Source organism: Anabrus simplex, chromosome 1, assembly GCF_040414725.1.
Source record: "Anabrus simplex isolate iqAnaSimp1 chromosome 1, ASM4041472v1, whole genome shotgun sequence".
Lineage (NCBI taxonomy): Eukaryota > Metazoa > Arthropoda > Insecta > Orthoptera > Tettigoniidae > Anabrus > Anabrus simplex.
The window spans coordinates 1,558,047,073-1,558,074,587 of NC_090265.1; the positions used below are offsets into that span (position 1 = coordinate 1,558,047,073).

Sequence of the window (27,515 nt, forward strand, 5' to 3'; positions counted from 1 at the left end):
GTCTTACGTACGGAGTTTTAACCACAAGTAAACTGAAACGGTAGAACGTTCTTCACACAAATACATATTCTGAATAAATTTTCACCGAGCTCGATAGCTGCAGTCGCTTAAGTGCGGCCCAGTATCCAGTATTCGGGAGATAGTAGGTTCGAACCCCACTGTCGGCAGCCCTGAAGATGGTTTTCCGTGGTTTCCCATTTTCACACCAGGCAAATGCTGTGGCTGTACCTTAATTAAGGCCACGGGCGCTTCCTTCCCAGTCCTAGCCCTTTCCTGTCCCATCGTCGCCATAAGACATATCCGTGTCGATGCGACGTAAAGCCAATAGCAAAAAAAATAATAATAATAAAAAAATATATTACTGTGTATTGTTCATTTCATGATATGAAATGTGAAAAGCTCTACCACTAGATTTACCACCAACGGCATCCATTACGAAATCTAGTTCTCTGAAGCAAAGTCCGCTTTCTAATCTCATTTCTTGATATATAATAATCTGCCACCTTCTCCAGATCTAACGCATTAGCAGTCTCCTTGTGTATATATCGAACTTCACGTTCCAGGGTAATATCTAGGAGGAGAATTCTTTTTGGGTTATAAAAGGACACTGTAACTAACCCGGGGCTGCCTGGCCGGGGCGGTAAAGGCGTGCTCGGTTCGCCCGGAAGGACATGGGTTCGAATCCCCGTCAGTATGTATGTCGTAAAATTTAAGAAACGAGATTTCCACTTCTGGAGGCGCATATGGCCCTGAGGTTCACTCAGCCTACACCAAAAATTAGTACTACGTTAATTCCTGGGGGGCAAAGGCGGCCGGGCGTAGAGCTAACCACTCTACCCCATCACGTGCCGAGGTTAACAATGGTGGAAGCCTTTACCTTCCACTTTGCTTTGCTTTGCTTTACTCTTAACTAACCAATTCCATGGCACCACAGCCTTGAAGGGCCTTGGTCTACCAAGCGACCGCTGCTCAGCCCGAAGGCCTGCAGATTACGTTTTGTCAGCACGACGAATCCTCTCGGCCGTTATTCTTGGCTGTCTAGAACGGGGCCGCTATCTTACCGTCAGTTAGCTCCTCAATTCTAATCACGTAGGCTGAGTGGACCTCGAACTTGCCCTCAGACCCAGGTATAAATCCCTGACCTGGTCGGGAATCGAAACCGGGGCCTCCGGGTAAGAGGCAGGCACACCTAAAATCATTTGGAGGGGGGCGGCGGCAGAAAACACCTTGCTCCCACCCCTCCAAAGTCGACACCACTGCAGGCAGCACCTTCTCTGTAAACTAGAGAAAAATGTAAGTGCAATACTATGATATGTTCCCTTCACTTGCGAGGGTTTTGCTTATTCCTACTTATAAGGGCTGGAAAGGGGTTACATGTTCAATTCGCAGAGGTAGTGTGAGACGCGAGAATGGTGACGTAGAAGGAAGCTGTTGTTTATAGTCTTATCGTAAAACTGTATTAACAACCTCTGTTTAGTCAGGCGTGCTCAGATGTTTGCATCGCTGATTAGCTCGGAACTGTGAGTCAGTCTCCAAGAAGCAATTATCTTCAGTGCAGTACCTTACACTGTCTGAAAGACCTCTAATACAGGAAAAAACTGGCTTGTGGAGTTCCCCTGATAAATAGCGTGCTGCATATAAGAACCCTCTCAAGCATTTCACAGCATCACAGGCGAACAAACCTCGAAAACAACACATCACTGCCAGGTAAGCCAGACGAACGATCTCATTCTATAAAGCCGTAGTTGTTTTACTTTAACTAAAAGCTCAACTGCCAATTAAATAATCACGGATTTCATAAGGTGTTGTACATATCGGGGGGCATCGTGGTCATCAGCTCTGTATTAATTATCTGTGTAAAGCAAATCGTATGCCACGTGCTAGTAGGACTGTTGTTTTAAGGATGAAGTGGTGAGTGGTGGTGGTGATTATTGTTTTAAGAGGAAGTGCATCAGGGTACCCATCCTCTCTTAACAATAATTAGGGAAAAAGAGGTCTAACTCTTCAAACAATGAAAGTATTGGTAAAAGAAAGAGACCACCTCTGTGATGCAGTGGTTAGTGTGATTAGCTGCCATCCTCCGGAGGTCCGGGTTCGATTCGTGACTCTGCCACGAAATTTGAAAAGTGATACGAGGGCTGGAACGGGGTCCACTCAACCTCGGGAGGTCAAGTGAGTAGAGGTGGGTTCGATTCCCCCCCTCAGCCATCCTCGAAGTGGTTTTCCGTGGTTTCCCACTTCTCCTCCAGGCGAATGCCGGGATGGTACCTAACGCAAGGCCACGGCCGCTTCCTTCCTTCTTCCTCGTCTGTCCTTTCCGATCTTCCCATCCCCCACAAGGCCCCTGTTCAGGATAGCAGGTGAGGCCGCCTGGGCGAGGTACTGGCCTTCCTCCCCTGTTGTATCCTCCCGACCCAAAGTCTCACGCTCCAGGACACTGCCCTTGAGGCGGTAGAGGTGGGATCCCTTGCTGAGTTTGAGGGAAAACGGATTAAGAAAGAAAGAAAAGGAAGGGCCACGTAGGGTGTGAAAATGAAAGTCTCCCTACCTGGCATATCTATCGCCGACAAGATCAGAAGAGAACAAGGTTTGACCGAGAAAGGTCACATAGCAGAGTTCAAAGTGAAGAGGACGGCCCCACAGCTGGGGGCCTCATGGTCGCCAACTCACGCTCTGGAGTTGATAACCCTTGGGGATTCCCTTTTCAGTCACCTCTTACTGTAGGCAGGGAATACCGCAAACAATTAAATCTGCTTCCTTCAACCATAGGAGGATTTTAAGGAGGAAATTGGCAAGTGCCTCGCTCTTTATCATAGGATTAGGAAAAGGTTCAACCCCTCGACAGTAAAGGGTATGCAGATAAGAGTCATAAAGACAGAAATGTGAAAACCTCCCTAGGACTCGCAAACCTTACGCGATCGGGGTCGGAAGGGAACAAGAAGGAAGGAAGATAGGATGTACAAATGTACCTGCCTATCTGTCAACTGTAGCTACGATAGGGTAGTATATCCTCGAATATCAGACAGGGTAGCAGGTCAAATCTTTTGGAAAAAATATGGAGAACTGGTGGAAAATCACACTCAGGATATCTACAGTATTGGATGTGATGAAAAAACCACCCTGCATTGGTTCTCTGTCACACTTTAGACTAAACAACCCGCTATTCCTAGTCAACAACACCAAGAATAACTCAGAATATTTCATATAGGCCTATACAGTAACTGAATAACTCACAGACAGCAGATAGCATTTCCCCTCATCGAACATGTGGCATCAGTACTCACCTAGAAAGAAAAGAAAAACAACATTAGTAAATAAATATTAACCTAGAGAAATACCATGCTACACTTGCGAAAAGCAGAAAATAGTCGGGAGCATATGTTTGAGCCATTGCCTACAGAAAACACGAGTAGAGGGAAATCCTTTATGTGGATTAGACACTCCTAACGGACACGTCCATTAAGTGATGCTTGATTATAGTAAGGTTTAGTTATGATACGTTGTAAATGTAGACAACATCTAGCTCAAATTGACGATGAAGTCCTTTCAGGATGCTGATACTAGCCATGTAAAGTAAATCAGAGAGTATTTTAGTGTAAATGGCATTTTCCTTAGTATTTTCAGTACTCACAACATCAGCTTTTCACCGATGCTCGTGACACATGTTAGCAACAATTGTGCGTACAATTTCGAAAAACGCTTGTGAATTTGTTATCAGTCTGATGTTAACAAGAGATTTCTTGTGTTGCCAACAGAAATTTTGTTATCCATAAGACGTCGGTTTTGATCAGAGAATGTTAGCGACATTTGTTACCAACACATGTTTACGCCGCGTTTACACCCATTGTTATCAACACACACTGTACGAAACAATGCTCTCGCACTCGTTGGCTGTCACTGGCGGGCGATCAGTAATCGCGTGACGAGTGGCAGTGGGCAGGAAGATTGTGAGAAAGTTGGTTTAGAGGGGCTGTAGAGAGATACATTCACGGAAATGGACCTGGGAGCGGTGATAAGGGACGTCAAGTAGGGATCACATAAATCTGTTAGTGTAATTACGTAATTTAACAGATATGTAAGCTACTTACCAGATATTGAAATAGGAGATGAATCTTGGCTGAGAAATAAAATAATAGATTCAGAAAGTGTATAACGGAAATGGAGTGTTGATCGTAGAGACAGGATAGGAGGGGAGTATTCATTTTTGTGAAAGAAGAATATGTAAGCTACGAAAAAGTTAAAGATGACAAACATGTAATTCCAGATGTAAGGCTCATTGTAAAGAAAATGTGATGTTTCTGGAGTGTACAGACCTGGAAAGAGAGGCGCATAAGCCTATTCGGAATTATTTGATAAGGTCATCGGCTATGCAGGGAAACGATACGGAAAGGAACGTGATTGAAGCGGGTGGTCTCAATTTAACAAATGTCAATTGGAAGGTAATGCGAACGAACGACTGTGTGCTTGCCTCCACGCGCACCGCAGTGAGGACTTCAAAAGCGCGCAGGCCGTAAACGAGGAAACTACAGCCGAAAACTTTAGAAACGATATTTCCACTTCAGGAGAGGTGCACTCAGCCTACACGAAAAATTGGTAGAATGATAATTCCTGGAGACAAAAGTGGCCGGGAATGAAGCTACTAACCACACTTCGTGCCGAGGTTACGATTAGTGGAAGTCTTTACCTTTCACTCCTCCAGTGGCATTCTTGGCCTTACAGAGAAGGCATTTCTACACCTTCAATAAAATAAAATATAGGCAATCGGTGATAGCGGTGAATATTGTTTTACAGCAGGGCAATCGGCTTCTCGCAGAACAGTTCCCACACTTCCAAGAATGAGGGTATCAGCTAAAGAAAAGTAAGGGCCATGAAGGGCGGGAAATTGTAAGACTCCCTAGGCCTCGCAAACGTAACACCATCGGGGTCGGAAGAGATCAAGAGTTGACCAAGGGAGGTCGGATAGGAAAGATGACAGTGAGGAGCCGTGCATAAGTAAGTCGAAGCAATACCAGGCTCAGCTAGTTGTCCCGCGGTCACCGACTCACACTCCCAAGCTGAGAGTCCCCGGGGTCCACCTTTTAGTTACCTATCAGGATGCATTACATCGCGCAGACGCAAAAGTTGTGTGTGGTGGGGGAAGGGTGTTATTGAAGGAGTGTTTATGTGCGGTTGGTTGCAGTCAAGTGTGTACCCATCATCTGGTGCCGAATTTGAGCTCTCACTGTATGTTGTACATTAAACACAATTAACTTATAAATCTGTTATTAACAAAGATGTCTTATAAAATTCTTTTATTTTCAGGAAACCAACACGTTTACACTAGCAGAATGAAGGTGACACTCGTCTTCTTTGTGGCTGCCACTGCTGTTCTGTGTTCTGCTCACCCAACAGAACAGGTGAGCTCTAGGTGTTTCCAGTGCATGCATAGTTGCAACTATCGTGCTTTGTCTGAACCACATAACAGAGTGCATTGTTTTATCATGTCATGTGGGTGTAAGCTTGTATTCAGGAGATGATTTGTTCGAACCCCACTGTCGGCAGCCCTGGAGCCCATTTTCACATCAAGCAAATGCTGGGGCTGTACCTTATTTAAGGCTACGATCGCTTCTTTCCAAGTTTACCCCATTGTTATCATAAGACATATATAAGCGAATATAGGCTATAGTCTATGTATTTCAGATATTCTTACCGACCAATACTTTATTTCACAATGAGAAAGACTAATTTTAGGTATCCACCTTTTCAATACAAAACAGTTTGATGCTCTAAATAAAACACAACAGTTTTATTTTGGAACCGGTTTCGACACTGGGCGAGTGCCATCAGCAGCCAATCTTGTAAATAGGGTCAAAGAACATGTTATACAAAAACTTATTACACACACATTATAAAACCTTAACACTATCGATCGAGGAAATGCGAGAGAACGATAGAGTTAAAAACATGAGTGTAATGTTTCTGACAAGATGAATCTTGAGAGTCTTGTGCACTCTTAAATGAGAATGAAAAACACGTATAATGTTAAAAACTTTGTTGAATCACTTTGCTGCTGGTAATTAAAACCTTGAAGGACTTTATTTCTCACTGACTACGTACTGCTTGTGGTGTTTTAACCGACTGTGGAAAGCAATGTGGAACTTCATCACTCCTTATTTCCTTAGCACCGAGCTCGATAGCTGCAGTCGCTTAGGTGCGGCCAGTATCCAGTGTTCGGGAGATATTAGGTTCGAACCCCACTGTCGGCAGCCCTGAAGATGGTTTTCCGTGGTTTCCCATTTTCACACGAGGCAAATGCTGGGGCTGTACCTTAACTAAGGCCACGACCGCTTCCTTCCCACTCCTAGCCCTTCCCTGTCCCATCGTCGCCATAAGACTTAGCAGTGACGCCTAGATTACCTACGACAGCTGTTGAGGACTCACTGGGCAGCCATTTCCTCTAAACACTGGTCTGAGGTTCGACTTAGGGGATCGGCAAAAGGAGAAGAAGGATCATAAAGGGTGCGGAAATGACAACACCCTAGTCCTCCTAAACTTAATATTATCGGGATAAGAAGAGAACAAGGTTTGGACAAGAGAGATCGGACAGAAAAGATGAAAACTAGGAGCCTGGCATAAATAGGTCGAAGCAATACCGGACTTAGATAGGGGCCCAGTTGTCACCAAAGCACGCTCTCAAATTTAGAGCCACCGTGGGTAACACCTTTTAGACAGACAGGGAATACCGTGGATCCAGCCTACCATCTCACCCAAAGCGGGACTTAGGCCTACTACGTATTAAGATATTACAATATTTTCAATTATTGGAAGAGTGTCCGGTTCCATGCCTGAATGGTTAGCGTGCTTGCCTTTGGTCCAGGGGTTCCTGTGTTCGATTACCGGCCAGGTCGGGGATTTTAATTTTCATTGGTTAATTCAACTGCTCGGGGGCTGAATGTATGTGTTATCTTCATCATTAGAATTCATCATAGGAAGGGCTCCATCCTCGTAGACGCGCAGGTCGCCTATAAGGCGTCAACTCCAAAGACCTACTCCAATCCTCTTCAGAGGCCACACGCCATTATTACATTATTGGAAGAGTTTTATGGCCATTTCTTCCTCGTTCTTTGAGGTTTCGTGTGGTCCACGTGTATGCTTCACATTTGTTTAATTACTCATCGTGCCGAATGAATTACATCATGCAATGACATTATTAAGGGATCATAACGTGGAATATCTCTGTCTCTAGAAGATTTTGCTCTGCCCATTTGTGAATGGAGTGTGATTGGACATGCTCGATGAAGTGAAAAAAAACCCCAAAATTCAAGAAAATCGAACGCCGTGATTTCTTCCCTCCCAAAGACACTCTTCCTCGCCTGACTATCTCGTTTGACCACAACAATCCGATATCGGCTGTCCTGGGTACGAATCTAACTTCTCTATCATGAGGTTCTGTTACAGTCCCTGAGATAACGAAAGCCTAGTACTTTGTACATGTTAGCAGTCATTTGACTTGTCATCCCCCTCAAAAAACATTAATTTAAGGAGGCAATATGATGAACGCCTAGATCACTACAATCTGAGTTTTATAAGTACTGTTTGTGATCTATCACTTACACTATTCCTTTCTTTTCAGGAGGCACTGTCACGGCTCCCTCGATCGCTACAGCCTGGTGCTCCAGCTCCTGGTCAGGGATCAAACGGCAAGGATAACGGTGATGGTATAGGAGTTGACATACACCGTGAGAAGGGTGTGGGAACAATGGTCAGTGGTAGCGGACAACAGACCTGGAGCAGCAAGGACGGCAAGACAGATGTACGAGTCAATGGACAGTGGTCTCGGATCTACAACGGTCCGAGGGCCGGTGGACCTAACCACAGGGTAGGCGTGTCAGTTCGCCATCGGTTCTAACAAACTACCATTTTAAAAGCGGTTGAAAACTACCTATAGATCTCTAAGCAGTTACCAGTTTGATACGTAATTGTGTACTTGCCACAGCCACTGGATTCCCAACCGGAATCAAAGCGAGCGGAAGTTCTTTGGAGCATGGTCTTACCCACCGTCCAACCTTGCAGGCTCACCCTCTGTGTCATTCCTCGAAACAGGCGTTGCTGCCAAATATAGTTCCTCCTCCACAACGACTTCAGTGTATCCTAGTATCTAAAGCAATACGCGCGTGTTTTAGTTCTCTTCAGTGCTTACAAGACTTTACGTAACTCTGTCTAACATTATTGTAGAAGCCTGATTATTTTTAAATGTGTCTATAAGCAGATGTCTATCTACGGAAGTAAACAGGCAAAGGCTAGCATGGCAACAAGCTGTTTCTGGAAGCCCAGCCACCTGTCGTTAATATCTTTTAAGGGCGTTAACGGACATAGGCAAGTGCCGCTACAACTCAAAGGATGATGGCTGCAAATCCAACGGCTGTGGCTCTTATACAGTGTAGCTCCGAATTCATAGAACGAATATTCACAATATCGTTGACGCAATCTTATTAGGAATGTCGATTGCAGTCTATGGAATTATTATATACCTTCTCAATATATAGTTTAGTGCCTATGTCAGTAGGAAAGAAAAATTACTCTGTCTATCAGTTTCTCCAAGAGTTACAATACGCTTAGAAAAAAATAGCCATTGAACAGTTCGTAGATAGGAAATATATGGAGGAGAAACACATTCGACACTTGACTTTTTGAAGAAAGGCCAACAAATTTGCCATCCTTTAATTGTTCACGATGTGTGCTAACGCATGCTCAGATATCTTAAGCTTAACTGATATTCAGTTATTATTTATTTCGATGCTTATTATTTATTCACACTGCCCCATTTCAAAATAACAAGGTCGCAACATATTTAGTCTGCAACGGAAGTCGGTAAATAATACGTTAGGCAACTCACTGGCAAGCATTTCGTTCAGCATTCCAGCAAATGGTAATGGAGTTTTCATGTTATTGCGGGGTATTATAAGATAGACATGATGTAAGGCTTTTGGGCTTATGCCGTGTCAAGAAAATAAGGTAAAATGCCTTTCTCGTGGACAGTCGAGATTTTCTTCTGATGACGCAGAGCAAAGTTCTCTGCGAAATGTAAAGAATTTCACCTTATTTTCTTGACACGGCATAAGCTCAAAAGCCTATAAGTACGGGTCGTGAAAGAATCAGTGGCAATAACAAGATAGGTTCTGAGTGAGCTGGATTTCCTTTTATATTTCAAAGCAGAGAGAGAGGCCGAAATTAAAACATAATCTTGTTTGTTTTGTAGCTGATGCTTCTGTATGTTCCTCGGCTTGACGGAAAAGATTCACTACTTTAATATGGGTTGTATTTGTGATCAAGTTATTTTCTGAGCAATGATTTTATGATTTTATACACATTTATATTTTTTGTTCATAGGATGTCCAATAAAACAATCAAAATAATGCATGTGTATATTTTAACGTAAACCCTCCTATTGTTGATTCTCCCCAAAATAAATGTAGTTATACTGAACGCTTCAGAAGTTCACATATTGTATCACTTGAGCACTTGTACTATACAGGGTGATTCAAAAGTTTGCACAGAATGAATGAATGAATGAATACTGATCTGCATTTAGGGCAGTCGCCCAGGTGGCAGATTCCCTATCTATTGCTTTCCTAGCCTTTTCCTAAATGATTTCAAAGAAATTGGAAATTTATTGAACGTCTCCCTTGGTAAGTTATTCCAGTCCCTAACTCCCCTTCCTATAAATGAATATTTGCCCCAGTTTGTCCTCTTGAATTCCAACTTTATCTTCATATTGTAATCTTTCCTACTTTTATAAACGCCACTCAACTTATTCGTCTACTAATGTCATTCCACGCCATCTCTCCGCTGACAGCTCGGAACATACCACTTAGTCGAGCAGCTCTTCTTCTTTCTCTCAATCCTTCCCAACCCAAACTTTGCAACATTTTTGTAACGCTACTCTTTTGTCGGAAATCACCCAGAACAAATCGAGCTGCTTTTCTTTGGATGTTTTCCAGTTCTTGAATCAGGTAATCCTGGTGAGGGTCCCATACATTGGAACCATACTCTAGTTGGGGTCTTACCAGAGACTTATATGCACTCTCCTTTACATCCTAACTACAACCCCTACACACCCTCATAACCATGTGCAGAGATCTGAACCCTTTATTTACAATCCCATTTATGTGATTACCCCAATGAAGATCTTTCCGTATATTAACACCCAGATACCTACAGTGATCTCCAAAAGGAACTTTCACCCCATCAACGCAGTAATTAAAACTGAGAGGACTTTTCCTATTTGTGAAACTCACAACCTGACTTTTAACCCCGTTTATCAACATACCATTGCCTGCTGTCCATCTCACAACATTTTCGAGGTCACGTTGCAGTTGCTCACAATCTTGTAACTTATTTATCACTCTATAGAGAATAACATCATCCGCAAAAAGCCTTACCTCCGATTCCACTCCTTTACTCATATCATTTATATATATAAGAAAACATAAAGGTCCGATAATACTGCCTTGAGGAATTCTCTTCTTAATTATTACAGGGTCAGATAAAGCTTCACCTACTCTAATTCTCTGAGATATATTTTCTAGAAATATAGCAACCCATTCGGTCACTCTTTTGTCTAGTCCAATTGCACTCATTTTTGCCAGTAGTCTTCCATGATCCACCCTATCAAATGCTTTAGACAGGTCAATCGCGATACAGTCCATTTGACCTCCAGAATCCAAGATATCTGCTATATCTTCCTGGAATCCTACAAGTTCAGCTTCAGTAGAATAACCTTTCCTAAAACCGAACTGCCTTCTATCGAACCAGTTATTAATTTACAATTCATTCAGAAACTGAAGTACCCATACAGAAGTCGAAGTAGTATAACTATTTTCTTAGGAACACATAGCCTAGAACAAGCCTGCACAACTGGCTGATAGCGGGCAAGTATCCCCTCACGCTGCACTTCTATGTAAATACAAGACCTTTTTTAAATACACTAATTTGAATCTGAAAGAAAGGTAAGCATTGCTACTTCCAGAGAAAGAAGAAGAAGTCCATGCGTCATGAAATATGAATTCCACATATGCAAATCAAACAATTTACCAGCAGTAAAAGTAATGACTAAAATAGCTAAATTTTCTTCTACTGAAAGAAATTGGAAGGAGAAAAAATATAGCCCTAATACGATAGAACACCAAATACAACATTACTTCATTAACTTTATGGATGACAATTTTCGTTGTCGATTTTGTGGCTTTCGTTGGTTAAAACGCGGGTAAGGAGATATTAAAATTCATATATTTAAGACATATAAATATTTATTTATTCATTTATTACAAATAAGAAGTCCTAACGACCTACTCATCACACTTCCTACGCTGAAATGAAATGGCGTATGGCTTTTAGTGCCGGGAGTGTCCGAGGACATGTTCGGCTCGCGAGGTGCAGGTCTTTTGATTTGACATTCGTAGGTGACCTGCACGTCATGATGAGGATGGAATGATGATGAAGACGACACATACACCCAGTCCCCGTGATAGCGAAATTAACCAATGATGGTTAAAATTCCCGACCCTGCCGGGAATCGAACCCAGAACCCCTGTGACCAATGGCTAGCACGCTAACCATTTAGCCATGGAGCCGGACTTCCTAAGCTGTTAGTTAGTTACAGAATGTAAACATAGCTGCAAAGATGTATCTCTTTGTAAAATCACCAAATTATGAAGAAATATTATTATTGCATATCGTCACCATTTTATTAATATGTAAAGAAAAGAGAAACTCTCTCGTCAGTGTGCCAATTCATTGAGTTTTTTGCTTAATCAGTTATAAATTGGATGATAAAATGTTTCGGTTTCACTTAATCTCTAAATTGTCCTTGAAGGTGGAAGCAGTCCAGTTACTGATTAAGATTCTCCAGTCAGTGAATATCGCCATTGTTCTATCGCGGATACACGGCAGCCTTGTGCTATATGTATTTTGTCGCATATCTTGTTGATGATGCTTGTTGTTTTAAAGGGCCTGATAACTTAGGTCATCAGCTTCTACTGGTACGAGGTGGACGACATGATATGACAGTTAAAATATTAAAATGTATCCACTGATTAGAATTTAAAACAATTGATGATGAACAATGATTGTGAGTTTAAAATATGCCGGGATGAGTGGCTCAGACGGTTGAGGCGCTGGCCTTCTGACCCCAACTTGGCAGGTTCGATCCTGGCCCAGTCCGGTGGTATTTGAAGGTGCTCAAAAACGTCAGCCTCGTGTCCGTAGATTTACGGGCACGTAAAAGATCTCCTGCGGGACTAAATTCCGGCACCTCGGCGTCTCCGAAAACCGTAAAAGTGGTTAGAGGGACGTAAAGCAAATAACATTATTATTATTGAGTTTAAAATAACCAGTGGATCTAATTCGCAATGACTTATTTTCGGTAAAATGATAGATTATGGTAGAATAAGACATTGCTTTAAAATACAACAATATATCACGCAAATTAATATAAAAACACATTAAAATAACAAACACAAACTAAAACAGTGCCAATAGAATAAAACGTAAACAATAATACAAACACTAATACGAAACACTACGTTTATATACGATAAAACAACCCACTATCCCTCATAAAACGGATGACGAGGTCTGCTGACTGCTTGTCATCTAGTAGGATGAGGGAGATGGTACTAGAGAGTTTTAGACTACGGCGCAGATCGGCCAGATCAACGCACTCCGTACAGATGTGTACCACGGTAAGATAATCGCCGCAAGTACACAGTAAATAGGAGTGCGTTACTGTACCGTGGCCGATCTGGAGACGACAGGCCACTCCATCTCCCAATGGAACCTAACCAAATGTCTCAGCTGAGAGCGAATATCACTGACTGGAACATTGTAAGGCAACGGGGGAAATGTAACAGCCTCCTTGGCAGCCTTTTCAGCTAACTCGTTTCCCTCTACATCCATGTGGCTTGGGAGTCACATAAACGTGATTCTGGTGTCGGCATTCGAACCCCGGCCAACAGGTCCTGGATACCCTGCACCAGAAGGTGCCGAGGAAAACATCTATCAATAGACTGTGGCGAGCTCAAGGAGTTGGTACACAGCAGAAAATGTCGGCGCTCATCGGACAGCGTGTACCGCAGAGCTCCACAGATAGCATAGAGCTTTGCTGCGTACATACTACAGGTATGCGGGAGAGGAAAAAGAAATCTATCGTTGTCGACAGCGAACGCACAGTCTACTTTCGTTTCTACCCTCGAATCATCCGTGTAAACGACGACTGAATCTGGATACCGGCCAACAACGGACAGGAAGAGCCTCCGATGAATCGAGAGGTCCGTGTTCTCATTTGGGCCAGTGTGCAGATTCAGCATTATTTCAGGTCGTCGTATTATCTACGGAGGCACCCCACTTGCTTGTCTGACGACGAACCTGGAAGACTCTGTGCTACCTTCCTATAGTCTAGCGTCTTGGTGGATGCATTCATAGAATTAAACTTACGGCGCTCTGAAGACGTTTCGAAACCATGCTCGATATCATCCTTTCCGAATGCTACCCAATCCGATCAGAGGCCTCTGTAGCCGAACCAAGCAGCCAAGGCAATACCCACCTGGTCGTAGCAGGTATTGCCCGGAGTTCGATGTTAGACGATGCCTAATGCGGAATGACTTTGACAATGAGCACTAGGACTCCCTTCCACCAGCTACCCTCAATAGCATGTACAGAGTAATAAATATAGATAAAAATTATTTTGTGAGGGTTAGTTGCAGACCGATTCAAAATTCTTGATGTGCATGCTGTTTGGAGATGGACCTCTTACGTCTGCGACTACGCCCGTAAGCCCGACTGTATTCCCAAAACTCACGTCGGGTGGGAGCGTCATGTATCCGCGCAATAATATCCGTCAGACGGATTACACAGCAGGTATACCTAGGGATAGCAATAACTGCGTGGTCATGGGTAAAAGTGCTTGACAATCTATAGCACCGTTCCAAGGCGTGTGTTTGCTCAAGTGAAATTGTAAAAAACCAAGCAATACAATCAGTGAATATAGAAAGATACAATACTCAATTCATATACCATGTGTCGAAGGTGAAATTCTGAAACTTGTGTTTATACACAAAGCAAAACAAAACAAAACAAAACAAGTGAAGGGCATCATATATTGTTATCTACATTTTGTTAATCTCCTTGCAGATGGCAGTTCATTTCTGGACGTATCTCAAAATTGCTTTTGCTACAGGACCATTATGTTGTAGTCTATATAGGGAAAATTATCCAACATTTTTCACACGTTTATTCTGTATCGAAGAAGGCTCATGCATGGATTATGGCTGTATCAGAATGCAGATAATATAATTTTAAATTAGTGTTGAGAAGTTATTGAAGAACCTAGATGAATTTCCCACGTGTGTAATCGTTTTCAGTGGGTTAAGGCCCGTAGCAGATGTACCATAACAGAGTTTCATGTACACGCCGTGGGAGAGAAGACAAAATTATAAATATATAAATTTGAGGAGGAATCCATTTTGGTGAAATCGGTGGCCCAAATTACGGACATTTCATTTTATTTATTTATTTATTTATTTATTTATTTCAAGTTTAAGACCAAGTAGAATCAGTACATTTACAGTTGACGCCGAGTGTGTGGCGAGTATGTTTTATATTGTAATATCGTGGTCGCCACGACATTTACATAACTTGATTGCCCACCCGAATTAATTGTGTATATATATATATATATATATCATGTATCAAATGTAATTTTATTCATTATTAACGTCCATTATTAACGTTCGTAAGAACGAGAAATAATTTTAAATTGTAATATATTAGAATATTACGTTGTAATGTCAAGACAGGTCTTGCGCTAACAGGCTACTTGGTGTCTCGCAATAGTCCAGGAACAGCAGGTTAATTTTGGACGGTTCTTGGAAACGTACGCAACACTAAGAGGGAGATACATAATTTTGTTGTTGGGACGTTAAATCACCCCATATCACGTGCTCCTATCAGGAAGGCTTTTACTGTCAAGGACAGACTCTACCAAATGCAGTAGAGACAATACACGACACTTACGGATTTCGCCTTGCTAAAATGGGAGACAATTCGACGGTGGCGCTCCTAGTGACTTGACCTGAACAAATCGCGCTAAATTCAAATATCTATGGAAATGTATATACGGAAATGGATAAATAAATTACGTCTAGAAAGAAAGTGGTATTGAGATATTAACTTTGAAGTTGCTAAAGCAATTCTGGATAAATGAATGAAGAATTATTTAAAACGTTATTTTTTAAAGACTGAAATTAGACATATAAACAAGGTGTGAAATGGAGTGCTGTGGAATGGCTTGATCTTTCATTTATGCATTACTTTTTTTTTTAGCTTTAGCATACCTGCCTGAAATCTTACGGTTGGATTTGTCTTTTTCTTCATTTAAAAACATTGTACCATCACATTAAGACATTTGTCAATAAAAATATCGGCACATTCCTTACACATATGATGCAATGAATTAACACTTAATAGCTGGACAATTTTCCTCTTAACATGAAGCCTACCAACAGAAAGAAAATCTATAAAATCCCGGCTTTAATCTGAGAAGAGGGATAAAAGAAAGAAAAGTTTGAAAATGTTGTCGATAGTGATGCTTGAGGAATATTTACATACAATTAGAGTAAAAATTTAATATACCCTTGGCTGTATAGTCGAGGACTTTTAAAGTCGCTGGCCTGGAAATGATCTGAACAGATCTTATAATTCTTATACAAGCGTAACGTCCCTTCTTTCTTGTACACTTTATCCAAATCGCTTCTGTGACATTTCAAAACCCACAGATCACACCTACAACAACACATCGGTATTGAAGGTTAACTGCTGCACTATACAATAAAATATGCGTATTATATTTTAAGCCCGTTAAAACATGGGTCGAGCAGGTCAGAAGATTATGAAGTACTATAAAAATCTCTGTCACTGGAAGAATATATATGCAAACACAATATTACTTACATGTTCTTGTCACGAGGGAACCTGAAGAACGACCGCGCATTTTTCTCTACTTCGTAATTACTGCAGCCAAACACAGCACATACCTTTCCCCTCATGTTGAGAGGAGATATCAAGGAATGACACATGCTACTATTTAATTATGTCAACTCACTGAGAACGCATAAATAACACCAAAAACTTCACACAAAAATGCACGTGCTCTTATGACAGAATCAGTACCGTTCAGGTCTATCCGCTAGAGTGAGCTCCAATAGCTGTCCCTCGATATCTCGCTCAGTGTCGTGTATTGTCTCTACTGTATTTGACTCTACATCTGTATATCGACAGAGTGGCGACGCACATCGGTTCTCATTGGCACGAGATGTTATGTGACATCGAGGGAGGAAGTGGAAATGTGAAGAGGTTTTATACAGATCTACACTGCGTGGTGAGGATCATTCTGCATCCAGCTTTCTTGAGTCTCCATTCTCAGATTGTCCACGGTTTTTTAGAGAGTCACTCTGCTATCCGAGTGCATCGCTTATGATGTGCTTACACTCAACATTTCTTACTTAGATTATTTAGAAAGCCAAGTTCATATAATGTAGAAGGACTGGATGTTTTCAGTCCTCTCTATCCAATTAATTCCGATGTGGAAGTTCATACTGTAAGGCTGGTACTATGTTTTTGGTACTTTAGCACAACAGGGAGTGATAGATTCAGGGTGGAATCCATTTCATGAAGCAGATGCCGAGGATGATGCTGCTGGAAGAGGGACGGCAACTAACAACCACGGAAGCAGACGACGAAAAGATCAACCTCCGGTGAGCATGAGTTAGCCCTTTTATCGCAAGTCCGCGCGTGTAGTATTGAATTGTAATCTCAGTCAGTAATTTTTAATTTAGGGAAAAACTCGTTTTTACGTAATTTCACCCTTTTTTGGAATAAAACCTTTTTCTTTGTACACCGTTAAATAATTTACTTTTTAGTAGGTTCCCCATGTTTTTCCACATGATATTTAATGGTTAGTATCCTTATACCTCACGACCGGGATAGTCTCATTAAATTAAGTTTAGTATTTTTAGATCTAAATTCGGTTTCAAATTCAATTTAATTTCGAAGCCTGGCGCCCAGCTTGTAATTGTTGTTAATTATCTTGATCGTAACTCGTGGGCATGTTAATTACGATCGCCATTGAGGAGCAAGGACTTAACGACAATTCATCTCATCAGAATTTAGTTTATTCTCGTGTTTGATCCGTTACAATATCAATGAGTATCACAGTTATATTACAACGTCAAACTCCAGCTCGCCACTACAAACCTCGACCATGATGCCAACTTGATTAGCCTACATATTTGTTTCGAAAAATCTCAAATTATGAAGACTGAGATGGCAACACGTCCTCGGCTCAAACAAGTTGATAGCTTCGCCTGTTTAAGAAGTATCGTTGCTCGTGACTGCGACGCTGAAGCCGAAGTTCGTGCGCGTGTTGAGAAAGCCCATCGACTCCAGCCCCTATAGTCAGCAGCCTCGATCTCGATTACTGGCTGCGCCTGTACTCTACTATTGTCCTTCCCATCGCGATCTATGCGCGTAAGCTGACCATTCAGTTAAGTAAGTCATATTATGAGGCAATTTCATCATCATCATCATCATCATCATCTGTTTACCCTCCAGGTTCGGTTTTTCCCTCGGACTTAGCGAGGGATCCCACCTCTACCGCCTGAAGGGCAGTGTCCTGGAGCTTCAGACTCTTGGTCGGGGATACAACTGGGGAGTATGACCAGTACCTCACCCAGGCTGCCTCACCTGCTATGCTGAACAGGGGCCTTGTGAAGGGATCGGAAGCGTGGAAGGGATAGGCAAGGAAGAGGGAAGGAAGCGGCCGTGGCCTTAAGTTAGGTACCATCCCGGCATTCGCCTGGAGGAGAAGTGGGAAACCACGGAAAACCACTTCCAGGATGGCTGAGGTGGGAATCGAACCCACCTCTACTCAGTTGACCTCCCGAGGCTGAGTGGACCCCGTTCCAGCCCTCGTACCACTTTTCAAATTTCGTGGCAGAGCCGGGAATCGAACCCGGGCCTCCGGGGGTGGCAGCTAATCACGCTAACCACTACACCACAGAGGCGGACGGCAATTTCATTATGTAATTTTTAACCTGCATCAGGTAATTTTTAGAGAGTTTTGGGAGTTTTTTCTACATCATTATTTGAATACTTTTAGATTATAAAGGTGATTATCAATAGGACACCTTGGGGTAAGGGAATGGAGGAGCGGAAAGGAACTGGCCACACTACCGCACGTAAACTCCGGCTCAGGAACACCTCTGCGGAGGTTCGGACCTGCCTTCGGGCAGAATAACCCTACCTCACCTTTTCCGTCTAGATTGATGTCACACGTTTTACGCATCAGCTCTGAGGAAAAAGGTACATTTTGAAAAAGAAAAATAAGGAACTGCACTTCTATATTCCGTGACACTCAATGATATCAGTGATCAAAAATAAAATTAAAATGTATAATCTGCACATACACAGGCTCAGACTTTCTGAAGGAATTGGAGTAGATAAATAAAACAGAAACAATGTTTAGATTATAGGAGTATATATTTATTGTACACATTTCTCGGAACAAAAGTTCACTATAAGACAATATATAATTTACAGTGCTCAGCCAATATTTTAGTTTGTAGACCTATAACATAACTTAAAATTAGACGGCGTAGTCAATGTCATGATAAAATTTAACGACTAGAACATTACAATTATCCAAAATTTTGTTTTGCTTACTAAAGTGGGTAAAAATATGGCAAATGTTTGTATCCCTACCAACTAAATCTACTACCAGGTTGTGGTAGGAGAACAATTGCTAACAGATGATGCGTGGGTTTTCGTAGTTGGAAAGATTTTTGAATCGTTTTGAAAATATTTAGTACTTTATTACAGACTATAAATCTCATGTTAGATCCGTATTGAGGGTTGAATTTCTTACCAAATTGTGTTGATTATCCTTCTAGTCAATACTACACTGATATACATCCAATTAAGATGAAACTTGTTTATGTATATGTAAAGTTTCACCTTACAGTATTTGAACGTAAATTATTGTAGTTTTGGCTAGGAGGATAATCAACAAACTTTGTGCAATTCTGTAAGAAATATTTAGTAATTCAGAATAACTATAGATTTAGTTATCTCTGTAGTTCATTTTGAGGAAGACTACAATCTTTCGCAGTAATGAAAAATACAGTATATCTTTCATGCAGAAGTAAATTCAAGTATGGTTTCTTTTCATATGCACGATGTACTTAGCGGTCGAACTTAAATCTGACGGAGCCGCCTAGTTTATGGTCGGGTGGGCCGGCCTTTGGCCCGTTAGACACCTTGGACCAGTCTCCATAGATCTTCACTTCTGTCTTGCCGTCGTCACTCTCCCACGTCTTCTGGCCACTTCCATGCACCACAGTCCCGCTCCCTCGCTCATCGTAGACATCCAAAACGACTCCATCACCGTTGTCCTTCTGAGAACAGGAAAGAGGAAAACAAACGTAGAATTCAATAGTAACACCGAAACAATAAATCAATAAAAACAAGCAAAAAAAACTACCCACTGACGTGGGCTGGACCAGAAAGTCTTCAATGATCGATTAAGATATCCTAAATGGTGTGGTTATAATCATTTTGGTGTAAAATCAACGATAGTGTTATAATTACTTGCTGAAAAATAGCTGAGCGGCTCGGAGCAGTTAGCTGACAATGAGTCCATGTACTGTACAAGGAGTCAGATGTTCGATAAATTTCCAAATTCTTTGAAATTATTCAAGAAAAGACCAGGTAAGCAACTGATAGAGAATCTGACCTAAATGCAGATTAGTGGTGACTGATTGGTTGATGGTTCTATTTTAAAGTTACATCAATTATTTTATAATGAAACTGAGATTTTGACAACGGAACAGCAATTTCACGCTCTAAGACATATTTCATCTACACGTACAGAATATGAATATATTAACTTCTGTAACATTTATAATGGAAGGTAAAACATTATGTGGTAAGACATTTTGGTCAACTATTTGAACCTTTTCTAGCCCAATGGTGCCATATGGCGTCATGCGTTTTCTGAACGATTTGTCCCATTTATAACTCAATCATAAGAGCGGTGGCATCATAGTGTTAGAAGATAGGTAAATGGACTAAATGGTTCAGAAGACGTATGACGCCATATGGCTTCACTGGCCTGGAAAGGCAACGAGTACCGGTATGCCATTTCCTGGCACAAACGAGGAACTGCCGGATTCCTGGTCAGAATTAGTCATTTGTCATGCTGTGAATAGGACAATAACGTGCATCGATGTTATGGTGTGAACTCATTACTGATCGTCCTATGAAGCCTCAATGCAATAGATGCTTTCGATGCACCACGTTGCATTTCAAACTGCAGCAAGATATTACTAATTTTAAGTACGTAAATACTATTTTTTACGGCAGGATGAATTTTATCATTAAATTAATGCCGTCTTAGTTGATCATTACAATCGCTCTAGTCCAGTCAGAAAAGTTCCCTTGTCAGTTAGGCCCTCACTTCTTATGCTCTAGGTTTCTGGGCTAACGTTAAGATCTATCCATTTTAATGCAATCTTACTCACAACGTGTACACACCTAACCTAGAATTCTGTATACAATGTAGAATTTCGTAGCACAGAAGTAATTCGCTTCACACCCTGGTTCAAACCTCGCTGTTGTCAAGTATTAATTCTGAGCAATCAGTGGCTTGTTTTCGGGGAGGGAGGAATTTATTTAGTTAATTCTATTTCTTATAAGATGAATAGTCCGCTGTGGCCAATAACATGCTGTAGAATGGTGAATAAAATATTGCCTAAGCAGTTTTTGAGCAATATTTAATTTCTTCCGCCATATTTCCAATTGTTTGTGTTATATTTAGGGCAAAGTGCATACATATGTCCAGAGTATTTAGACTATTGAAATCTAAGCCTTAGTTATAGGCGCTAAGGTCTTTTTATCTTTGAGAGGAAATCAAAATCTTGAGATCTGCCGATGATATTGTTATTTTATCTGAGACTGCAGAAGATCTCGAGAAGCTGCTGAATGGTATGGACGAAGCCTTGGGTTAGGAGTACAAGATGAAAATAAATAAGTCCCAAAAAAAAGTAATGAAGTGCAGTCGAACGAAGGCAGGCGATGCAGGAAATATTAAATTAGGAAATGAAGTCTTAAAGGAAGTAGATGAATATTGTTACTTGGGTAGTAAAATAACTAACGATGGCAGAAGTAAGGAGGACATAAAATGCAGATTAGCTCAAGCAAGGAAGAGCTTTCTTAAGAAAAGACATTTGCTTACTTCAAACATTGATATAGTAATTAGAAAGATGTTTTTGAAGACTTTCGTACGGAGCGTGGCATTGTATGGAAGTGAAACATGGACGATAACTAGCTCAGAAAGAAAGAAAGAAAATATAAGCTTTTGAAATGTGGTGTTACATAAGAATGCTGAAGGTGAGATGGATAGATCGAATCACAAATTAAGAGATACTGAATCGAATTGGTGAGAGGAGATCGATTTGGCTAAATTTGACGAGAAGAAGAGATAGAATGATAGGACACATCTTAAGACACCCAGGACTTGTTCAGTTGGTTTTTGAAGGAAGTGTAGGTGGTAAGAACGGTAGGGGTAGACCAAGGTATGAATATGACAAGCAGATTAGAGCAGATGTAGGATACGGTAGTTACTTAGAAATAAAAAGGTTAGCACAGGATAGGGTGGCATGGAGAGTTGCATCAAACCAGTCTATGGACTGATGACTCAAACAACAACACCACCAAATGAGGATTTGTACAAGATGACAGAAAATATTGAAGGAAGGGAAAGTCGTGGTTATCGTTTTAAGGGAGAGAGGATTTCCAGCTCCTTTGAGGTGAAAAGACCTGATAGCGGCATTAATAGTAAACCAAGGGAGTTCGCAATGGAGTTAAAAGCAGAGATGCCAGAAACGATTCCATAATCATCACACGTCTTGTTATGGAGTTGTATTTACGGCAGATGCTAACAGACATACAGTGTAGTATCCCTTTCGATCGTCTAATGAGAATAGCAGTGAACTCAATACATGCGTGGTTCTATAATATACTAGCTGATGTACCCGTGCTTCGCTACGGAATTATAGATTGTATACAGAATTCTAGGTTAGGTATGTACACGTTGTGAGTAAGATTGCATTAAAATGGATAGCTCTTAACGTTACCCCAGAAACGCGAAGGGGAAGAAACGTCTTTTCTCATGTGAAGACTGGGTTAGGGAATTTTCATTGTACTGGCAGGCCCTCTTGCGTAACACCAGTCGCAATCAATTGGGGAGTTTTCATTATAATGGCAGACACTTACTCTCCAGTTGCCTTTTTACATCCTCAGAAAGACTGCCTTTGTGGTTTTCCCAACTGATTTCAACATAGGTCCCAACAATGACGCCAGTAGGAATGTCGCGATTAAAGCCAATGCTATCATATGAAATACTCGATCAAATGAAAAACTTCACATTTTCTCACTTTTGAAGAACAGTACTATGCTGCCGATCTAATAGGCCAAAATTCCAGAGCTGGAAAGACCAGGCCACAGACAGCCGTGAACACTCTTTTTTTTTTTGGAGGGGAGGGGCGAATAATGGAGAGTCCCAGGGCGAAAACTATGCTATTTTACTTATCTCTTTCCAAGGAGTACCCGATGAGCCGAAAAACCTAAATTCACCCCACTGGCGAGGGAAAAAACTATGATATGGAGTCAAATTTTTCCTCCAAGCCAGAGGGGAACCCCACTCGCTTTTCGCTGCTACTTTGGAGTAAAATGAATGTAGAATTTAATAAAAGTGAAGAGGAGAAGTTAAGAAACGGCTCTTTTCAGGGTTCAAATTTAACTTATTTAGTGAATTGTGGTGCTATAATTTGGAATATGCCGAAATTCTAATTCTGGACGAGGTCATAAGTTGGCTTCTGTTATTATTCCGTTAAGTGAGCATACTTCTCATTCCAACCAGCGCGTCAGAGTAGGGAGCGAACAGCTGGAATACTATGATGAACCAGTGTGTGACGTACAAGTAGTATCAGAAAATGTATGAATCAGAGGAATTGTACGCTAAAAAAGAAAGTTATCTAACTCCCCAGACATTTCCCGCCAATATTCAGGCAGGCTGTTTTACTCGGTACACAGCAGTAATCCCATCTGTCGGAGATGAGTGGCAGCATAAGAGACAAAGAACATTACAACAAACAATGGTCAATGTTATGTTAATGTTGATCAATTGTATGAGCTTTCGATATTGTAGGCCTTCACATTTAGTTTCGTTCCGACTCTGAAATACCACTCTTATCATAGTCGGTACGGTAAACCTCAACGAAACATAAATGATCCGAAATTGTATTCTCTATAACTTTTGTTGTGTAGTACTTTTCGGTAGAACGAATAACATAGGTATTTAAAAATTAAATTTTAGGTGCCTTCCCCTAAACTACCATTTCATCCAGGGTGAATAAAATTATTTACGGCTTAGACTGTAGTTTCCTATTCCCGACTCTACATACGATGTTCATTAAATTCTGTTTACACATTTTCGCTGCTACTTTGGAGTAAAATGAATGTAGAATTTAATAAAAGTGAAGAGGAGAAGTTAAGAAACGGCTCTTTTCAGGGTTAAAATTTAACTTATTTAGTGAATTGTGGTGCTATAATTTGGAATATGCCGAAATTCTAATTCTGGACGAGGCCATAAGTTGGCTTCTCTTATTATTCCGTTAAGTGAGCAACAAAAATACAGATTTATTAATATCTCTCTTATCATAGCCGGTACGGTAAACATAAGACGTAAGTGGTCAGAAATTTAATTCTATATAGCTTTAGTTATGTAGTATTTATCGATAAGATCATTAATAATATAAATATTTAAGAATTACATTTTAGGCCTTCCCCTAAACTACCACTCACTTAGCGTGAATAACATAATTTTCATTAAATTCTCTTCAGCCGTTTTCTCGTGATGCGCGTACAGACAGACAGACAGACAGACAGACAGACAGACAGACATGACGGAGAATTAAAAAGTGCATTTCCTCGTTACTGTGGACATGCTCGATACAGAAATACCACTCTTCTTAAATTCTGAACAATGCATAGACAAAACTCTTATCTTATATATATAAATTTTTGTACGAGGTGGTGTTGCACTATACCTAACAAGCAACGATAATATGATCTAAAGTTAGGAATGCAACAATGGAAAATCTCACCTTCTCGGCCGGACGAGCACAGCATAGCGTAATGGTAAGGGCGAGAACAACGACTAGCAGTTTCATATTTGTAGTACTGAAGAGTCAGTTACCTGTAAAGATAATTATCATTAATGTTAAATATTAGACTAACAAACCGTCACTTAATCTCATATCCTATGACTAGAGATCGTATGAAAACATCAGGTTGGGAATATGGTAATTCTATTCTTAATACTGTATTTCGGGATTATAATCCACAGTTCAAAGCTAAGATTTATATTTAAAAATGTGAATGAATGTCTACAAATGCATGGGCTCGAAGTATTTGGTATAAAATATGAACTAATTTTTAATGATCCGAAATAAAGCACTTTAAAATTGTACCAAATATAATAGGACATTTTTCAACACGAGTATGATCATCTATAGCACTTGGATTTAACCCTGTCCGTGGCTTGGAATGAACATCCCTCTTTTATTAGTACAGTTGCAGACAAGTCCTGGTCACTCCATTTGCAAAACGTCGTTTATATTTTCCCAATCTTTCCTGGCAGGACGCTGGACAACATTCATTAGTTAAGCAAGGTTGTTCTTCATCCATATAACTGTGACCACTACCCGCGTTCAAGGTGGAAAACTCGCAATCAGTAAGGAATAAAGGAATGTGCCTCGTAAAGACTGCACAGGGAACAGTTCATGAGAAACAGAGACGAGCTTTGAACAACTGATTATAATTACTGTGGTGAGAACATTTCAATAATACGTTTAATAAAATATTGAAATATTCAAAATAGCGTCAGGTTTCTTTAACAAAATTACTAGAAACATTATAACTATTAAATTAATATATGAACATTTCTGCAGAACTGATAAAAAGACAAATGTGTATTCAAATATAGAATATACTTTTCCGATGCTATTAGATTCACGTCCCACTATCTACTTCTACAGTTTTCGGAGACACCCCACCAGCCCACAATGACTTCAGCAAGAAACGAAGAAGTTAATGTGGAAGACATGTTGTTAAAATAATGTTACTATAATTCATAGAGCTCATACTTTTCGCTTGAAGAAAGTGGTAATACTGCACACACGCCACCATTCCTGGTGGCTGCTCTGAAGTGAGGCAAATGATATTCTGCCGTCCACAATTCGAGGCCTTCCTCTGCACCCGAAGGTTTCCTTTCCAACAATAGACTAACTTTACCGAGCATGTGGCTACACGGCTTGAGCCACTTAGCTATCAGCTTGCATTCGGGCGGTAATGGGTTCGAAACCTACTGCCGGCAGCTCTGAAGATGAATTTCCCATTTTCATACCAGCCAAAAGCTGGGGCTGTACCTTAATTAAGGCCATGGTTACTTTTTCTCACTCCTGGCCCTTTCCTGTCCCGTCGTCGCGATAAGACCTATCGGTGTCGGTGCGATGTAAAGCAAATTGTAAAAGGCTAACTTTATAAGATCATCATTAGAGTTGCATCCGGGAGATAGTAGGTTCGAATCCCAATATCGGCAGCCCTGAAGATGGTTTTCCGTGGTTTCCCATTTTCACACCAGGCAAATGCTGGGGCTGTACCTTAATTAAGGCCACGGCCACTTCTTTTCAACTCCTAGGCCTTTCCTATCCCATCGTCGCCATAAGACCTATCTGTGTCGGTGCGACGTAAAGCCCCTAGCAAAAAAAATCATTAGAGTTCGCACAGTAGCAGACATCTCACATGCAGAATATTTGTATAAAAAACTAAATATCCTTTTATTTTAAATAATTAAAAACTAGTTCATATCTTACTCGAAGTTTTAACAATTTTTAGTCCATACATTTGTAGATATTTAGCTATTTTTAATATAGGTATACAGTATTATAAATCCGAGTCCTGCGTTAAACACTTCTATATTCCACAAGAATACGGCATAAGAACGTTAAACAACTCCAACAATCTCAACAATCCAACGTCTCATAAAACCTGTAATCTGTCGGAAGGCAATGGCATAGTGTAGTTCCTTTTTAACACCCTAACATGCCACTGACCTAAACTGAAATCGAACCCACTATTTTTGTAACAGAAAGAAACGACCTGCCGACTGCATCAATAAGGTCGATACCGTTAATAATATAATATAATATAATATAATATAATATAATATAATATAATATAATATAATATAATATAATATAATATAATATAATATAATATAATATAATATAATATAATATAATATGAACATATTCTTGAAAAGGATTAAATTTTTTTAAACATTCTCCAAGGTGATACGGTGCATATTTTAATCGCATAACATTGATACCGGTACTCAATTTTCCCTGGATGAACGCGATATTTTTTTTTACCATATTCCACTATTGTATTTAATATTCAAAGGGTTAAACCTAATGTCTAAGTGGAGACACTTGGTTCTCGTTCCAAGACAAACTTACAACTACTTACAAGTATAATAATGTAAATTGTGTGTCTTACCTAGGTCTAGGTGAGCTCTTGTCTTGAGGTCTTCTGTTTCTGATCACTTCTTGGGTGCCAAAGCATTCTTATATACCGCCTTATTCCATATGAGGGAATTTCCCCGATGTGCAATCTGCAGCGAAACGAAGTGTTCATGGCGTAGCCTATTCCGCGGAATTATTAAATTACTTTCCTGCTTTTTTATTTTATTTTTATTTTTAGACTCTTACAACAGCTCCGTCCATACGATGAGATCATGGTCCACGACCTTGAATGCCACCAGCCGTTATCAACGGCAATTACTGAAGAATAACTTTTGTAAGATTACTTTCTCCTTTCTGTTTGCACCAAGCCATAAGGTGTGTAAAACGTATATGCTGTAGGTAGGTAAGGGTTATTCTGCCCGAAGGCAGGTCCGAACCTCCGCAGAGATGTTCCTGAGCCGGAGTTTACATGCGGTAGGGTGGCCAGTTCCTTTCCGCTCCTCCATTCCCTTACCCCCCACCAACAGCGCGTGGCAACCCATCCAACTCCTAACCACGCCCAATGTTGCTTAGATCTGACGGGATCCGGTGTTTCAACACGGCTACGGCCGTTGGCTATATGCTGTAAAATATCATAATTAAGAAATCTTATATCTGTGGTTCTTAACCTGAGGGTCCAAGGAAGGACTTTACGGGGTCCGTGAAAGTCAAATGAAAATTTAATATCTGTATTTCTTTCTATCTTACTCTGTTTACACTCCAGGGTTGGTTTTCCCTTCCTGGAGCATGACACTTAAGGTCGGGGATTACAACTGGGGGAGGGCCAGTACCTCGCCC

General features: G+C 40.8%; 3 protein-coding genes across 5 annotated transcripts in view; 1 reads left to right on the forward strand and 2 right to left on the reverse strand.

Annotated features, from left to right (window-relative positions):
* LOC136862274 (nose resistant to fluoxetine protein 6) overlaps nt 1-27,515 on the reverse strand; it is a 415,203-nt gene that overhangs the window by 191,073 nt on the left and 196,615 nt on the right. The gene's annotated exons all lie outside the window — the stretch shown is intronic.
* On the forward strand, nt 1,539-9,395 carry DptA (Diptericin A). Of its 3 annotated transcripts, none has more exons than XM_067138111.2 (3): nt 1,539-1,707; nt 5,302-5,396; nt 7,613-9,395. In XM_067138111.2, the coding sequence occupies exons 2-3, from the start codon at nt 5,328-5,330 to the stop codon at nt 7,886-7,888; spliced, it is 345 nt and encodes a 114-aa protein (XP_066994212.1). In that variant the 5' UTR covers nt 1,539-1,707; nt 5,302-5,327; the 3' UTR covers nt 7,889-9,395. The 3 variants fall into 3 exon arrangements, with proteins under 3 accessions (XP_066994212.1, XP_068081679.1, XP_066994214.1); XM_068225578.1 differs by lacking the exon at nt 1,539-1,707 and adding an exon at nt 5,147-5,183; XM_067138113.2 differs by lacking the exon at nt 1,539-1,707 and adding an exon at nt 5,199-5,223.
* Nucleotides 18,555-26,842, reverse strand: LOC137497044 (uncharacterized). The gene is made up of 3 exons (XM_068225579.1): nt 26,713-26,842; nt 24,258-24,349; nt 18,555-19,487 (listed from the first exon to the last, which is right to left on the reverse strand). Exons 2-3 carry the CDS (start codon nt 24,321-24,323, stop codon nt 19,275-19,277), a joined length of 279 nt encoding a protein of 92 aa, XP_068081680.1. The 5' UTR covers nt 24,324-24,349; nt 26,713-26,842; the 3' UTR covers nt 18,555-19,274.